General features: G+C 31.7%; 1 protein-coding gene across 6 annotated transcripts in view; it reads left to right on the top strand.

Moving 5' to 3' along the window:
• LOC124956415 (furin-like protease 2) overlaps nt 1–19100 on the top strand; it is a 334792-nt gene that overhangs the window by 303008 nt on the left and 12684 nt on the right. For 5 of the 6 annotated variants that reach the window (XM_047512198.1, XM_047512199.1, XM_047512197.1 and 2 more), the window contains 2 exons: nt 9246–9350; nt 13959–14165. In XM_047512198.1, coding sequence (XP_047368154.1) covers nt 9246–9350; nt 13959–14165 — 312 coding nt within the window. Of the gene's footprint in view, nt 1–799; nt 875–9245; nt 9351–13958; nt 14166–19100 lie in introns of those variants that run through there. The other variant, XM_047512202.1, reaches the window with a different exon arrangement.

Raw genomic sequence — 19100 nt, 5'->3', positions numbered from 1 at the left:
ATGTATATATGTATATATGTATATATGTATGTACATATATAAATAATTATACAAATTTCTCAGAGGAGAAATTTTCTAATTATCGAAATAGTATAATATATATATATATATATACATACATGCGTAGAAAATGTAAACAACGTAAATACTACAGAACGTCTAACGATTGTACTATATAATAACAAAGATCTTTTATCTTACGATTATTTTTCGCAAAGTACGCGACGAGGCGTGCATAAACATATGTAAAATTCAAAGAAAATAACAATTGAGAGATAATAAAAATGAAGAAATATTTTCCAAAGAATTAATTTCATTTTATTTCGTTTCGTTACATTTCACTTACTTTATCGTACGTTTTCATTTTGTTTTGTCTTCTTCGAACTCGGAGAAATACGAATGTAAATATAGCCCGATGACCTTTTGCGAACCTCGAAAGCGTTTGTTATCTTTAAGACATTCGCCGGTACTTTGATTTAGCGGTTTTATCCCCACTTATCCTCAATTCCTGCCATTGGTACCTATATCTCCCCACTCTACTACCATTATCATCACTACCACTACCACTATCATTCTCCAGTCAAGCTAACAGTTTCGAAGCCTATTCAGGTAGGTTATCTCATCCGGTAGTCGCACCACGGCTCTGTGCTTCGAACGGTTTTCCATGTAACCAGAGGAAAAGAGACAAGGAGAGAGAGAGAGAGAGAGAGAGAGAGAGAGAGAATCAGAATGAGTGGTGGAGGAGAACAGTGGTGAGAAGCAAAGAGGAATGAAGTGGTGAAGAGGTGGAGGAGAAGGAGGAAAGTCCGTGTACATGCATCGTACATCCTCGCACGTCGCCATACTCGTGAACCTCGTTGTGTGTTCCATCGAGGTACGATAAATCGCCCTACGTACGTATACGCCCTCTCACCTCTCTCTATTTCCTATATTTCTCTCTCTTTCTCTTCCTCTCTCTATCTCTCTCTCTCTCTCACACACACACACACATACACACTACCACATATACATATATAGAAACTACCCTTTCTAGTCCTTTCGTTCTAGAATCTAACAATCCTTTTCCTCTTCAAAAAGTTCTTGTTTTTTTCCCTTCCTCCGATTGCCGAAGTAAGTTTAAAAAAAAGAAAAATAACCAGCGTAAAAATATATTAATATATTATTAATCGAATTTTAAATGAATTCGATCATAGCATTATAAGGTCACAACAAGAAGAAAGATTATATATAACATATGTATTACGTATAGATACGTATTGGATATTTATATACTATGTACATTTATCAGAAATACATACGTTTTCGGTATTACAAAAACGTTGATGTATATTCGTATTTCAATCCGAATCGTCGTAATCAAAAGTGCGTGACGAAATTAGTTTCTATTTTATGATTGCAATGATATCTATCGTTATTGCTTACCACCATACGAATTATTAGCTATGGGAATACTATGATTATTTGGGGAATTTTCTTTATATAATAAATTTTTGTATGTAGTTGTCATATACACATCGTATGGATCTATGTACGTAGGTATATGAGAAAATTCATGATTTGTATGTATAAGTAATCAAGTAGAATTTTTAAATGTCATGCAAATGAATGCATACATCCGTTTAATGATTTATCGATTCATTATATATTTTGATTTTAATACCTTTTTTTTTTTTTTTTTTTTTTTTTACCTTCTCCCTTTTTTCTTTTTTTTTTTTTCTTTTTTTCTTTTTTTTTTTGTCGGAAAACTATTATTTACTAATACCTATGCATTGGCCAATTATATATTATATATATAAATGAACGAGAAAGTTTTACGAATTTATATGCACTATTTCCGTCGTGCATTTTCTTTCCCCCCCTCCCCCTTTGCGAAACATAATGTTAACGTATACTCTTAGATAAAAGTAGGGATTATTAATCGTACTACGTATGTATACAATCAAACGGTAAAATAATTTTTCAAGGTCGTCCTTCCTTTGTTTTCTTTTAAACAGGAAAACTTATGAATAGTATAAAATAGCTATTGGATCCATGAAGGTTTTAATAGGTATCCTGCATCCTTCATAATTAATTTGATTTAAACTTGTCGATACGCAACGCTTTTACTACGTAGTTTAATTAACACAGAGAAATGCGTTTTAATTAAAACAGAGGAGGAATAAACGTAAAAGTTAATATTTGCGATCTCTCTCTCTCTCTCTCTCTCTCTCTCTCTCTTTCTTCCTTCCTTTTTCCTTCCCTTATCTTTTGTTTTTCATATTTCTTCACAAATTTTTTTTGTTGTTCTTTTTTTTTAAATTAACTTCACACATCCAGTCGTTGCAATAATATATGTATGTAACTAGATAACTAGGTGTATAGATATATAAAACCTACATATATATATATATATATATATATATATATATATATATACATTATACATTATATAATACATACATTACTTCGTAAGATTAGTAACGATTTGCCACTTCGAATTCTCACTCAATAGTTGTGAGAAGCCATTTGAGTAAACGAACAAGGAATAGTTTCGGCAAATTTTCCGCTGACAATAGCATTGCCATTGAAGCGACCACCACCATAACCACCTACATTTAGATACGAACCCCCTAAGGCGTCTTTGTCTCGTCCCACTCACAATCAGTTAACCCTAAGTCAATTTCCTAATTGAATACCACAAGTTCGGAATCTATTTTCTATCGAAGATCGCTAATGGCTTTTCGTTTCTCGAGTCAAAAAAAAAAAAAAAAAAAGAAAAAGAAAAAGAAAAAGAAAAGAAAAAGAAGGAAAAAACGAAAAGAGTGCCGAGGAAAAACAGTAAAGTAATATTAAAAAAAGGAAAAAAAAAAGAAAAAAAAAAGAAATGAACAAAAAACACTCTGCTTTTCTCTTTATTTTCTGCTCTTCTCTCTGTCTTTCTTTTTATTATCTATTCGTAGAAAAAGCTAAAGAATGAATTTGAATGGCGAGCTAGGTGAACGAGCTTAAGTCATACAATTGGTTGCCATGGGTGATGCATGAATGTATTATGAGGGCTAATGGCACCGACCAGCCCTGCCGTCGCGATGAACGCGAGATTTTATCGTCCTATCGTTCCTCTCTCCAATGCATCGACACATTTTTTATTTCGCTCTCTCTCTCTCTCTCTCTGTTTTTTTTATCTCTCTTCCCATCCATCATCTATCTTTTCGTAGTCAAATCTTTTGTTTCTCGTAGCTCCGAGAACGATCAGACCGGAACAGAATAAGCCCATCGGTTGGCATTTAAAATCATGTTCTCTGTGAATTAATAAAAATGCTTTCGTTATCTCTGAATTTCTAAAAGAGCCAAATATGTGTGCGTAACCGTGTCATACATACATATATACATATGTATATATATATATATATGTATGTAAATAATTTAAATAATTTAAATAATAATTGAGATATATGAATATATTGGGAAGCTTTTGTTTTATTCTCTAATTCTTTTATTACTCAAAAATATTATTATACACGTATCTAAAATATTTTCCCTTTTCTATTTTCTTTTTTTTTCTTTTTTTTTTTTTTCTTCTTCTTCCTTTCTCCTTTCACTACAACGTAAAAATAAAAATAATTTGCAATGAAAAAAGTTAGTAATCAAGTAAATCCTTACTTACGTCGTAATTAATCATAGTTGATAACAATATTAATTAATAAGGAATATTCTACGAAGTATCGATTTCCTTCTATCTCTTACGACTACGTTTCATGGCAATTCTATGGAACACCAAACGACCAAAAATCCTCTTTTCGTGGGAGTCGGTACTAAGTATACTATCTAAGATCTTGCCCCCGTTGTTCTTCGCAGAAGAAATACGAATCGACGAGTCGTACTTCGAAAAGTAAACCTTTCTTCAATACACGTAGAAGTAATAGTCTTCTCTCTCTCTCTCTCTCTCTCTCTCTCTCTCTCTCTCTCTCTCTTTCTATTTCTCTTTTACTCTCTGTCTCTCTCTTTCTTCCTTTTTTACCATAAGATTCCATTGGTAGAACAAGATAAAAGATCTTCGTATTGTTGTTGCTTTATTTTTCAACCCTCCATTAATGCTCTCTCTCTCTCTCTCTCTCTCTCTTTTTTTTATTTTCTTTATTTTCTTTTTACAACAGTATTCCATTGAAAAGGATCGTAACGTTTTTCAAAGCTATATCCCCATCGTAAACTATATACTATCACATATATTATTAGATATTATTATATTATAAATTTCGTATATTTTCTTTTCATAAATTGCTCAAAGACAAAAATTATGGTCAATTATGATTATATCCAATGAGAAACGTTTGGAGTTCTAATTATTACTGAACACACATGAGATCTCTTATCTTCTTTCTTATCTCTCGATAATATACGATCGATGAATTCAAGATAAATGGATTTTGCGAGAAAATTATATAGAACTTTTATATTATGTGTGCTACATCGTCGTCATCGTCGTTCTAGTCGTCGTCGTCGTCGTCGTCGTCGTCGTCGTCGATGTCATCATCGTCGTCTTGGGATAAGCGTTTAACTAACCGTGAAACGATATTATTCGATCGATATATCTAGTAATAGATATAAATGAGAATTAAAATTCGAAATGTCTTTCGAACGTTCGTTTTATACTCGTTTAAACGAGTTCCTTTTATTTCTTCCATTTCTTTTCTTCTCTCTCTCTCTCTCTCTCTCTCTCTCTCTCTCTCTCTCTCTCTCTCATATTTTTTCCCTTTTTTCTTCCCCGTGTAAGATGTGTTTCCACCATAATAAATCGAAATCGAATGGTACTAACGTAGAGAACATTTATATTCCCTTCTTCGATTTAGTATTCTTCATTAATTCTCGCGGACATGTTCCTTTTTCCGTATAAAAAAAAAAAAAAATAAAAAATTAAGAAAGAAAAAAGAAAAAAAAGAAAAATTCACTCGAGATGAAAACATTAAATCTTATTTAAAATGTAAGGATTTTTTTCCCCTTTCTTTTTTCTTTTTTTTTTTTAATCATAATCTCCAGAATGAATCCGATTGAAAGTTCACTTCGAGGATTGCGAAATGGTGTTTCATAAAAAGTTTCACGATATTCATTAATAAAGCTAATTGAGCGATCCCTATAATTTCAAAGTAAGGTATCATCTACATCGGTTAATCTTATAATGTTCGTAATATTCCTACAAAGCTAAGATCGCGTGACTCGAGCTTATTTCGTCGAGAGAATCACAAATTACGTGCCCGAAGGAAATTCATCGATTATCTCTCTCTCTCTCACTCTCTCTCTCTCTCACTCACTTTTGAAGCTTTCAAATATGATTCTATGAAAAGCATCCCTTATGTTTTTTAAGAAAATTTTCTTAATCGAGGGAAAGTGATGCGTGTTAGACGTCAAAAGAAAAAGAAAAAGAAAAAAAAAAAAGAAAGAAAGAGAGAGAGAAGACTGTCAAAAGCATGTTTTTCTCTGTCTGTTTCTTTCTTAGTACAGTCAGAAAAAAAATGTAAAAAGAAAGAAGAAAGAGAGAGAAAGAGAGAAAGAGAGAGAGAGAGAGAGGGAGAGAGAGAAATTCCTTTCTTAGATGGCTCCTTTCGCTTTTTAAATCTCTTATTACTTCGCTGCCTACATTACGCGAGAACGTCCAAGAACTTTCTTAACTTTCACAGGATTCGTATGCATCCCCCGTACTAACGACGAATTATTCAAGAATTCTCGAAAGAGAATCTCTCGGAAGATAAAGGGAAGAGACAGAGAAGAAGAAAATTCGTCTCTGCGCCGTTAATCTTATCGGGTTCTTTTCGTATCGATCAATGAATGAAGAAAAGTAGAGAAAGGAAAGTTGAAAGAAAGAATGGAAAATTATAATATTTCATTTACATTTTTAACAACGTTATATGATATATATATATATATATATATATATATCATTATTTTAATATTTAATTCTTATAATAGTCGATATATTAGTTTTGTTATTATTATTATTATTATTATTATTATTATTATTAATAATGTTATCATCTTTATTATTGACTTTGGCCAAATAAGTATTACTGTAGGAATTTTGGATAAGTTGCATGTCTTTGTATTTTTTTATAGAAAAAAAAAAAAATGTATTACTAATTTTTTTTTATTAAATGGATAACATTATAAAATATTTTTTATTAAAAACTTTTAACATTTTATATTTAAAAACGATATAAATCTACATTATAAAAAGTATTTTGTTTAATATTTAATATAAAAATGAACAATGCTACTATTTCTTATATTAAAAATTCCTACAATATTTATTATGGTCAACTCCAGATATATATATACATATGTGTGTGTGTATGTGTGTGTGAGTATGTGTACGTAATGTTTTTCTACAAAAATTTTTCTCTCTCTTTAGATATTTTCTAATCTATTTTTTTTTGTTCTAAAAAAAAACTCCCCAGACATTTAAATTGAAACGACGAAGCAATTAATGAAATTCAAACCTTATTGTTTTTTTATCGATTTACAACCAAATAAAGAAAAAAAAAAAGAAAAGAAATAAACTAAAAATCGATAAGAAATAGTATCACGTTTTACATTTAATAATAATCGAATGTTCGTACGTATGTATTTATGTACGTACGTATTATAAATATATATATATATGTATATTTTTTTAAAAATACGAATGTTCATTTCATTTCAACGAAAGAATCAGTTATAGACGTGTACAAGATGCGTCCATTTACGAGGCATGCGTTAAAGGAAGAAAGGAAAAGGATACTTATTCCAAGATCCGTAAGGTTACAAAAAGGGATCCAACAGTGAAATTCTTTTCACGTTCTTGATCCGCGACAGGATTCGTAATTTTGGTAAGAAGACGGCTGGAGCACGTTCAGAGAGCTTCTATCTCTACATCTATTCCCTGTTTTACTCTCTCTCTCTTTCTCTCTTTATCTCTAACTCTCTTTCTAACTCGCTCATTTTTCTTTTTCTCTATTTCATCTCACTCTACTTATTCTCCTACGTAACTTAACGAAACGTGCGCGAAATAAAACGAGGCTATTGCGCATAATGCGAGAGATAGACCACGAAAATACGTGAGAATTGAAAAGTTCATGCGATGGCTTACTTTTCTTAGGATCGCTAGAGTCAGTAGTAGTAATATAAAAAGCTTTTATCGTTGATTCAGCTACATACACACACACACACACACACACATATATATATATATATTTTTAATTTACTAAAACCCTTGGATGCATATCTAAAATGTAAATACGTATGTACATATATGTATTTCGAATTGATTCTCAAACTCATTCGTTATATGAGTGATTTAGAAAAAAATAAAATAAAATAAAAAAAAAAAAATTATAGGAAAATAAAAAGTATAATTCATATATTCGAAACACAAGTATATATATATATATATAGATATATATAGATATATATAGATGTATATCTGCATTTAATCGTGCATTAATTAGTATGCTCGTCGCGATGACCAAGGTACGTATATGCGATCTCCATCTGTAATGTAAAATAAAACAAAAAAGGAGACGAAATAAAAAATTTAATGATGCAGGGACATATAAAGAACCAAAACGGTATTATTACGTGAGTGAGGAAAAATTATTAAGCTTCCTGGCATTGGCCGTCGAACGATAGATATCGTATGATGACGAGTGCATATTGCAGTGGTTAAAAAAAAAGAAGAGAGAGAAAGAGAGACAGAGAGTGAGAGAGAGAGAGAGAGAGAGAGAGAGAGCTGGAGGGAAAGGGGAGAGAGTTTTCGGTCGAAGTCAAAGGGAAAATGGAAAACCGACGAAATCAATTTTACAGTCAGCTTCTCTTTTCTTTTTTTTGTTTTTTTTTTTTTTCTTTTTTTTTTCTATACATCGCTCTGAACTCGTTCCGGATTCGAAAAAAATTTCATGGCTTTTTTTCCTTAATCATCGCGTGTGTCGTTAAAAGAGCTTGTTTTGAAAGAACTTTTTCTCTTTTTTTTTTTAAATTGCATAACATCGAAAAGAAATAGAAGGATCTAAAGAGGATCAAAAAAATTTATCAGAAAAGAAATCGTAATACGATAAAATGGCTAAATCAACTTCTATCTTTAGATAGAAAGGGAGAGAGAGAGAGAGAACGTAAAGAATCGATATTACGAGATTTCTTTCCTATCTCTCGACGGATATTGTCCAAATTTTCTATCTAGGTGTTTCTGAACTACTCAGAAGAAATTCCAATATGTCGAGATAAAAAGATTTTTTCATTAGCTCCGTACGTATTACTTTATGTTTTATATAAAGGATATGTTACTTAAAATGGAACATCGAAATATCCATCTCGTTTAAAAATATATCAAATGAGATTATTACAAAAATGTATTAAATTAATTGTATTTTCGTATGTTCGAATTTAAATCATTTAAATATTATTTCTCATTGTAATGACAAACGAAAAGAAAAATTGTGCGAATATATTTATTATTGAGATAGGAAGAAAAAGATAATTTTTATTATTCAATTAAAAAAAATTATTAAACCCTTTAATATCTCAAATGATTTGCTTCGGATAACTTTCATGATCAAACGAATCGTATGAAAACGCTATTTACTACTTTACTTAATATTTTCCATTCAAGGTCAATAAAGATTCCATTAGTAGATACTTGTTGCATTTATCGATAAACTAAACAACGAGAAAATGTTTGAATATTTTCCCTTTTCATATGACTAAACCTTATTATACGTAATAGTCGTTTGAACTTTATCTAGGGATGTAAAATTGACGAATGGAATATGAAAGTATGTGAACTTTTTGGGATTTGAATTATAACCATGCATCGCTAGGGAAACTATCGATCCGTATAACCTAGGATATTGGTTAGAATATTTTCAAGATCTAGTTTTTAAGATCGCTCGATATCTCCATCATAACGCATTACCTTTTTTTCAATTACCTTATTTTAGCTCTTTCATTTTTATGTATCTTTCATGGCGTTCTTTGAAACGAATCAATGGATTAAATCGATTTAAGTTTCTTTCAATAAATTATATTTAAATAAAAAAATGATACAGTTTATTCCTTGAAAAAAATTTTCGAGGATTATTCCGTCGTAAAATTTATTAAAAAAAAAAAAAAAGAATATATATATATATACAACAAAATGAAAAAAAGAACAAATAAATCGTGCATGATTTAATCGCACGGATTAATAATAAAAAAAAAAAAAAAAAAAAGGAAAAAATTAATTATTTATTTTTCAACTGTTACAGATTGGCTCACTGAAGAACTATTTCCTCTTCTCTCATAGACGATTAAACAAGAGATCACTGACAGAGAGCGAGCCACATCACAGAATACTCAGAGACGATTCACGAGTAAGTGTTTTATCCCATTTCCTTTGAACAATCTCTTTATATCCATTAACGATAACTAGATAAGATTAGTATAACTAAGATGGATTATAATAAACCGAAAGAAATCATATATGGACGAACGCATTTTACGAAAGTTGAAACTGTAAAAAAAAATGATATTACCCCTCGATAAACGTTCGATTGAAAATCCAGTAATGATACGAATGTAATCTTTTTTTTTTTCTGTATTTTCTCGAGGAAAAGAAGAAAGGCAGAGGAAATTGATATAAAGGGAAGAAGCAAATAATATTAAAAAACAACGAAAAAGGGAGAAGCTTAACTCTGATATTTCTGAAGTAAAATCCCTTTCGTTTGTAGGTGGTCTTTAAATGTACTCTTGAAGAATTCTCTCTCTCTCTCTCTCTCTCTCACTCTCTTTCTCTCTCTTTCTTTCTATCTAAGAAAGACAGAGAAAACGATAAAATACTATCGTGTTGAGAAAGACAATATTGTCTTTAGAACGCTCGACGGGACCACCTACCTTGCGTTTTCTTTACCAGGACAATAGAATCTTCGAGATGCGCTTTAAATCGAACGGCGGGGGTACGTCTTCGGAGAAAAGAGAATCCGTGATATTTCGATATTACTCTTCTCTAGATCTCATTCTACTTTGGAATAACGTTTACCTATTGCCCGTAATTCGTGAACATCAAATTCGTGACCCCGATAAACGAATTCCCAAGTCGCTCGTTATTTAATCCTTGAGAAGTTATGGGATAATTTTATGCATACCAAAGGAAGGAATGTCGAATTCTTCAAAAAAAGAAAAGAAAAGAAAAGAAAAAGAGAAGATGAAGAAAACAAGAAAAAAGAAAAAGCGAATCCATCGAATTAATCGATCTCGAGATATCAAATTGAAAATATCTGTTCTTTTTTTTTTTTTTATTTTTACAAGTTTTTCTTTTTTTTTCGTCTTCTTTTTTTTTCTTTTTTTTTACGAACATGATGTTCTACATGAAATACTTATCTCTCATTTTTATTTATCTATCCATCTATCTATCTACGGTATAATCAAGCTCGAGATATAAATGAAATATATATCGACGATCGAATTTGAATCTGTTTTTAAACATTTCTACGGATATTTTCTGGTCTTCTTTTTTTTTTTCATTTTTGGTTTAAAAAAAAAATGATTATATCCCAAATGAAATATCTGTCTATCCGTTCGTTCGTCTATCTTCCTCCTTTTTATTTAAATCGAAAAAGAAGAGACTCCGGTCACAGGGTCCAATTTATTCGTGTCGAAAAGTTCGATTCTCGGAGATCGATACTTTCTCTCTCTCTCTCTCTCTCTCTCTCTCTCTCTCTCTCTCTCTCTATCTATCTATCTCTATCTCTATCTCTATCTCTCTTTTTCTCTTGTGTTATATCGTCTAACTCTTCTAGTGTTAAGGAAAGGAGCTCTCGTTTTCCTTCACAACTCCTCGCGATTACTTATTCACGACACGAGCCGCGGATTTTCGATGTTTCTTCGACGCCGACAGGATTTGCCGATTCTCTTTTACACGTTCTCGAGAAGGAGATCCTTCAACGACGAGTAGAACGACGGGAACAACGACGAACGTCTTTCGACATTCTTCGATAATACATACGATATATTCCTCGTGTCTTTTAGTTCTTTCTTTATTTTTTTCTTTCTTTTTTCTTTTTTTTTTTTTTATTTACTTTTTTTTCTATCCTTTTCCTGCTCTTTCATACGTTTATTTCTATTTTTTTTTATTTTCTCTTCTCTCTCTCTCTCTCTCTCTCTCTCTCTCTGTCATATCCTTGGAACAAATTTATGAATAATATGTATCGCGAATATACAATATGTATCTTCTATGCTGACTTAAGGATATAACGAGTTCATGTCACAGCAGTTTTCTCGAATAATCGTCGAAGACATGGCCGCAGGTTTACTTTACGAGCTTCATCCTCCTCCCCTCTTAAATCCCTTTTCCTCCTCCCTCCAAATCCTTCTCGATCTCTTTTACGTTTTACGATCGACTCAACGTATACTCCAAACGGTGCTGTTTTATGTTATTTACGTTCGCGCGATTATCTATTCAAAATATATCAATCGATATCGGTCGACTCGCGAAAGGATCAAAGAAAAAAAAAAATGGAAAAAGAAAATTGGAAGATGAAGAAGAAGAAGAAGAAGATGATGATGAAAAAGATAGTCATTCGCAGGATCGTTTTCTTCGATCATTTCTAGAAAACGATTTATGAACGATCTTGCCTGCCTATCTTGAATCTTACGTCGATTGCATGCAAATTATAAAACGATCGATTGCACATCTATGAGAATTCTGTATGAATGAAATAAGGAAAAAAAAAAGGAAAAAGGAAAGAAAGAATTTTAAGGTAAAAAATCCTTAAGGAAATTTTGATCACGTAAACGTATATATGAAACGTGAGCGAAATCGTACGTACGGAAAGGATAATTTCAAGAATGATTTATTTAATGATTTTAACGAGAGGAAAAATGAAAAAGAAAACAAAAGAATCGTCGATATTTATGTTGATTGATAATTGCAATTAGAGATCCAATAGAAACGTGTTATGTTCCTCGTAGTGATATATATTCGTTCGATTAAACCTTCAAATAACATAAGGTTATGATTTCTCGGGCGTACGATATTGTGGCATCGAAAGACGAAGGAAATAGAGATAGACAGCGATAGAAAGAGAGAGAGATAGATAAATAGAGAGATAGAGATAGAGAGAGAGAGAGAGAGAGAGAGAGAGAGAAGAGATTCCTCCATTCGATTGTGCATTCTCGAAGCATTTGAACGTTTCGTCCTTTCGGAAACGACCTTGTTGAGATAGACTCGAAATCGTTGAGCCGCGAACGATCAGAAGAGAGAGAGAGAGAGAGAGAGAGAGAGAGAAAGAGAGAGAGAGAGAGAGAGAGAGAGAGAGTCTACCTTAGCGTTCGTGATTCATAGGATGCATTTTCGTAAATGTCGTATCCTCGTCCTCATCCTCGTTCTCGTCCTCCTCATCCTGTTCCTCATCGTCGTCTTCGTTGTCGTAGTTGTCGTCATCGTCATTGTTATGTAGTAGTGGACACGAACATCAGAACTCGGAACTCGGCCGATCCGTACAATGCGTAACCCGCCTTGCATTCTGGATCGTTGCCAAAATGCAAAGATCGTGAATCTCGCGCCGGTGAAAGGGGAATTGCAAGACAGAGACAGGTAGAGAGAGAAAGAGAGAAAAAGAAAGAGAGAGAGAGAAAGAGAGAAACTAGAGAAAATAAAAAGTAAATTTATTTTATTTTATTATATATAAAGAAATGTAAAAATTATACGTAATGTTTAATACAAAATATGAGATAAACTGATATATATATATATATATATATATATATATAAATAAATAATATTATAAACAAATATTTATACATATATATATATATATATATATATATATATATATATATATATGTAATAAAATATGGAAAGAAAAAAAAGAAGCTAATACAAATCTCGGCTCTCTCTATACAATTTTTTTTTTATTTTCTGACTTTTTCGGTAGTAGGTAAAAAAACAAAGAGAGAGAGAGAGAGAGAGAGAGAGAGAGAAGATACGCATGAACGAAAGTCGAAATAGACGATTTTCTCGTTCTACTCGGCCGTTCGGTACTCTCTCAAATTAAAGCTCTTCATTCCGAGAACGTTTTTCGTTGATTGCTCGATTAACGACCCGCATGTTCGCCGATCCGCGTCCTAACGACCATCAAACCCTCTCTCTTTCATTCTCTTGTGTTCCATCCTTCTTTCTCTCTCTCTCTCTCCCTCTCTCCTTCTATCCATATATACATAATATATATATATATATATATATATATATATATATATAGAGAGAGAGAGAGAGAGGGAGAGAAATTCACGAAAAGCGTGGATATTTCGCGGCAAATGAAAGTAAAACGACATCGCCATTTGACGTCAAGAGTTCAACTAATTTACACGCTCGTAACTGCGCGCTTGCGTTTTACGCGTCCAACTTTATCCTCTCGTAGAAAGCAAAAAGAAAAAGGAAAAGAGTGAGAAAGAAAGCAAGGAAAAGATGGGAAATTTATCGAGCGTCGAATCGACGTTAATTGTACTACCAACGCGCTCACCGATTATTTCCGCGATATTTATTTTAAGAAATGTGCCGTGAAAATTCGTATAAAGCTTTCTCTCTCTCTCTCTCTCTCTCGCTCTCTCTCTGCCCATCGTGTTAATGTCGGCTAAATAAACGAATACCGTGCCAAAATGTGAGATAAGTGGTAGAAGGATAGATAGCGTGAAACGTTGATAGATGTCATTTCGTTTCTGTCGAGAAGAAGAAGAAAATAGAAAAGATAAAGCGATTAATTAATTAATTATATATAAAACTGAAGCTATTTCTTCTTTAAAAATGAGAAAAGCCGATCGCTATAAATAAAAATTTATCATCGTCATATTCATCTATGATTTTCTTGGCATTACGAGAGAAAGAAAAAAAATCTGTTATTCAAAGAACTCATAGAAATACAAATTCGAAGATATAAAAAGTAAATAAATAAAGAGAAAAAAGAAAAATATCTGTCGTTTTGCAGGTGCACTGGTTCCAGCAGCAACATGAAAGAAAACGTAAGAAGAGAGATTTCGAAGCGACATCCTTTGCCACTTTTGGCGATTATCCTCCGTTCTTTGAAGATTTTGGACCGCGACCGAGACAAGCGTCGTTTCATCGTCAAAGAAATCGAGGTGTACCCTTTCAAAATTTATTCACCGATCCGTTATTTAAAGAACAATGGTACCTGGTAAGTATTATCTCTTTTATTTCTTCATATAAAATCTTTCTTTCTTACGCACAGAGCCAGTCGTCACATTTACTATCGCAAGAAAGATTAATCGTAAGCCAGGATGGCGCATAAAAATTTTATTCCTGACGAATGGCGATATAAAATAAAACAAAAAGAAAAAAAAAAAAAAAGAAAAAAAAAAAAAGAAAAACATGACCCAGTACATTTCGTTGGGATTAAATCAAAAATTAACGAAAAAAATATCTTATATGATCAAACTGATATATGAATTTAATTAATAAAAATAGAATGAAAGAAGTAATAATAATAGATTTAATAAAATAAATTAAGAAAAAAATTGATTTGTTCTTTTGATGACGTTCTTACAACGTCATGACTGCATACGATTGATGGGCTTTCAAAAAAAAAAAATTATATATATATATATACATATATAAAATACAATTGTGCCTTGTTGTGGAACTTTTCGATGGTAGAAAAAAGGGTTGATACTCAACATCGAAAATCTTCTTCTAGCTGAATCTCACTCGTCTTGAGAAACTAGTAGCGAGCAAGTGAGTGCGACGAATTACGTGACGGGAATGTATCGTTCAACGAACCGTACGACATTCGATAAAGGTTCGGTGAGGCCTCGCAAACGTATTTTACGAAATCCGACTCTCTACGGAAGCGCGTGCTTCGAAAATCGTTTCGCTTCGATGAATGGGGAAAAATCGCGATCCGGTAAATTCGACGGTGCAGGAAAATATTCGAGATACTAAACGTTATCGCAAAATCGTCGATTGTTACTCAAAATTCGTGACATCGATATATGTATTACATATACATACATACATACATACATACATACATACATACATACATACATACATACATACATACATACATACATATATATATGCATATGTATCTATGAATATAATGTAAATCGTTATGTACACGTATGTATATATACGTAAGCGTGTATTTTATGATTAAATTCTTAAAGAAAATTACATCAAATGGAATCTATTGATACACTCTTATTTATTTCTTTTAATTTGTTTTTCGTGAACCGTGATAAACTTTATTTATTTCCCATAGACAACGTAGAATCTTCTTATACATAAAATATAAGTTAGTGTACCTGTTTATGTAAATGATAATAACTTTGCGAGATATTTAACTTTATCATTGATAAAGTAGTTAAATAGATTCTCGATTATTGGAACGATTGATTAATTGAATTTCAAAGAGTCCAACTTTGATAATACAACAAGACGCGTTAAAAGATAAAATCGTTTCTTTGCAAATAATTACATATAATGAAATATTTCGAATTGTAAAAGGATCATCGTCGTATTTTTCTTTCTTTTTCTTTTTTTTTCTTTTTTTTTTTTTCTTTTTTTTTTCTTATTTTCTTTGAGAAATACGCAGACAAATTGTCAAATAATTTCATCGTATTCGTTAATCTATAAGTAGAAAAATTTTTTCTACGAAGCTCATTTTTATTAAATTATTTTCTTTCTCTTTTTTTTTCTTTTTTTCTTTTTCTCTCTCTTTCGCTTTCACTCCTTCTCGCATTTCCAATTAACGAAGCTCCACGTATACGTATACATACATACATAAACTTCAACGTCGTACTGCCAACACAAAGGACCAATTATCGCGCTATAACGAACGACGACCACGTAATAACTTCGCGACTGAAATAATTTGCATTAATTCTCGTGTCTGTTTATCGTATAATCGAATGTCCGGTAAGGTCGAGGGGGAAATGTAAGCGAGATACCGAGTTAATCAGCCGAAATACCGGCATATCGAATCCGCTCATGCTATTACGATTGATCGCACCATACGAATAGAGATACATTAAGCCGTTCGATACACACGTTTCTATTTTCAAAATGAAACTGATACGAGCATTATTCTTTTCTCTTTTGTTTATCTACACCTTCTTTTTTATTTATATGTTTCTTTTTTTCGCTTTTTAGTTGATCGATTCAAATATAAAGTTAGAAGGAGAAAGAGCGAGAGAGAGGGGAGGGAGAGAGAGAAATCTTTTGATATAAAAAGTATATATTAATTCGATCATTCGTACTAAACTGTTATTAAATTTGCATTAATATTGCATATTATTATTATTATTATTATTATTATTATTATTATTATTTGTATCGAAAATTAAACCTTAAACGATAGAATTTCATCCTTTTCCTCTCTATCTCTATCTCTCTCTCTCTCTCACTTTGTTCCCATACTATTAGAAATATAAAGTGAAATGCACGAAGAGAGTATAATAAATTTTATTGTATCATATCCAGGGAAAATGTCATTTTATAGGCATTAAGAAAATTAATTTCCATTCAATATTAAATGCTAATAATGACCTTTAATTGCATATGTTTTTCATATTTGTTTGTAACATAATAAAGAGAAAATAAATAAATAAATAAAGAAAGAAAGAAAGAAAGAGAAAGAAGCAACGACATAAAATATTGTTCAGCGATAAAATTTCTTTGGGATGACGGTATTAACGTAAATTTTGTTTATGATAAAACGTTCAAAAAGATTAAACGTCAACTGTGTCGTATGAAAAAAGAGAAAGAAAAAGAAATAGAAAAAAAAAAATAAATAAATAAATAAAATGTAAATACACCTTTTATATACATACATATGTATATTATCTACGTGATAACAAACCTTCGCGAATAATAATACCGTTTCATGAATAAAATAGATAACATCTACTAATATAAATACTCAATGATATTAACGTTAATTTTACTGTGATCAACTGGCCGTGCTATATCCAGAAGCATAATTAAAGTATTCAAGGTTCGCATAGGTTAAATACCTTCGTTTCTATGCGAGCGCCCTTTGAATCTCGACGTCAAACGAAACTCTCTACGTTGGTTAGTAATTTCCAACAAATCTCTCAATACAACGAACGGGTTATTCATTAACGTACATCCATACATTTATTGTGATATTAAATGAGAAAACTCGTTTATGGGAGGATCATATGCCGATGGCAGGATTGGCCACGATTAAAACGAAACTGTAAAAAGTAATAGATTGTGTCGATTATATCGCGCGTAGATGAGGATAAAAAAAAAATAATAATAATAACAATGCTAAAATAAAAAAAAAAAAAAGAAAAAAAAAAGAAGAAGAAGAATATCACGAGGATAATCGGACTTTCGAAAGGGACGTTAAAGTTCGGTAAAAAAAGATTAAAGTCCATTTATATATACTTTTTTCATTCATCGTCATCGTCATCATCATCATCATCATCATCATCGTAATTACTATTCCCTTTCCATCCGAGCTTTATATCTTATATTTCTTCTTCTTCATTTTTTTCTTTTTCTTTTTCTGTTTTTTTCTGATCTTTTTTTATTGCTTTTTTTCTTTCTTTTCCTTTCGATTAAATATATATATATATATATATACATATATATATATATATATATATATATATATATATATTCCAATGGGAAACAGAACGTTCAGCGTCGTTCATCGAGCTTTTCGCAAGAGCCAATTACGTCGCGCGATGAACGATGAAAAGCTCCGATAGAAAGAAACTTCGATCTGCTGAGAGAAAAGAGTGAGAGAGAGAGAGAGAGAGAGAGAGAGAGAGAGAGAGATGGAGAGAAGGGTGGGAGCAGGGGTAAAAGCAACAACTCGGAATAACCGAGAGCTGCATCTCAATGACAACGTAAAGATCGTAAAAATTAAGTGTCACGTAGCATCGTGGAACGCATAACTATGGAAGAAGGGAGAAGGTTTTCTTACGTTTTCTTTACTGTAATTCCCATAGAAAACGTGATACTTTCCCTTCGGGATAAAGAACTTCATCGTCCTATGGGATTTCTTGAACTCTTAAGAAGCTCTCTTTTTTCCTTTTCTTTTCTTTTCTTTTTTTTCTACTTTCTTTCTTTTTTTTTTTTTCATCTTTCTGAAGAGAAAAAGATCAAGATAAGAGAGAGAGAGAGAGAGAGAGAGAGAGAGAGAGAGAGAGAGAAATATTCACAATGAAATGAATATTTTAGTTGACAAAATTGAGAAAGTGAATATTTTACAAAAAAAAAAAAGAAGTAAATAAATAAAAAGAATAAAAAGAAATAAAAAAAGAAGAGGAGGAGGAAGAGGATAAGAAGAAGCCGATATTAATAAAATTATACAAATATCGAATGTAGTTGTATTATACAAGAAAAGAATGAAAATTCGAACAAATGGATGGGGGAAAGAGGGGTAGTGGGACGAGGGTATATATATATATATATATATATATATATATATATATATATATATATCCTGTTTTCGAGAATAATCCGATAAATTTGCCGAGTAACATATTGTTGCATATGGCAAGTCACACACTTACATACGTATGTAGATGACCGCTTTCGAATTTCACTTCGTGCTTCTATAACAGCTTCTCGTAAGGCAATCCAAACGTAGAGTTTCCCTCGAACCTTCCTTCCCTTTAACCCTCCTCCTTTAACCGTCCTCCCCCTCCCCCACCCCCACGCCCAACCCATACCACTGGCAAATCGTACGTGATCCGTTGAATACAGCAAATTGAATTGCTATTATATGCGAGCGAGCACCGTTTGAGATTTCTTTTTATTTCTTTTTCTTTTCTTTTTTCTTTTCTTTTTTCTTTTCTTTTTTTTTCTTTTTTTTTTCTTTTCTTTCCTTTTTTTCTTTTTTTTTCTTTTTTTTTTTTTTTTTTGATTCTGCCTTTTGGTATTCAACAAACAACGTAGGCGTCTTTTTATTTCTTCCCTTTTTCGAAATATTACATGCACACATACCTGGCGAGATTTCCTTTCTTTCATTTCTTTCTTCTTTTTTTGTTTGTTTGTTTGTTTGTTTGTGTTTTTCTTTTTTTTTTCTTTTCTTTCATTTATTTATTCAATATCTTTTTCTTCTAATAACACG

Source organism: Vespa velutina, chromosome 22 (genome assembly GCF_912470025.1).
Source record: "Vespa velutina chromosome 22, iVesVel2.1, whole genome shotgun sequence".
Lineage (NCBI taxonomy): Eukaryota > Metazoa > Arthropoda > Insecta > Hymenoptera > Vespidae > Vespa > Vespa velutina.
The sequence above is the reverse complement of the archived record's forward strand: the minus strand, read 5'-3'. Positions and strand labels throughout refer to the sequence as shown.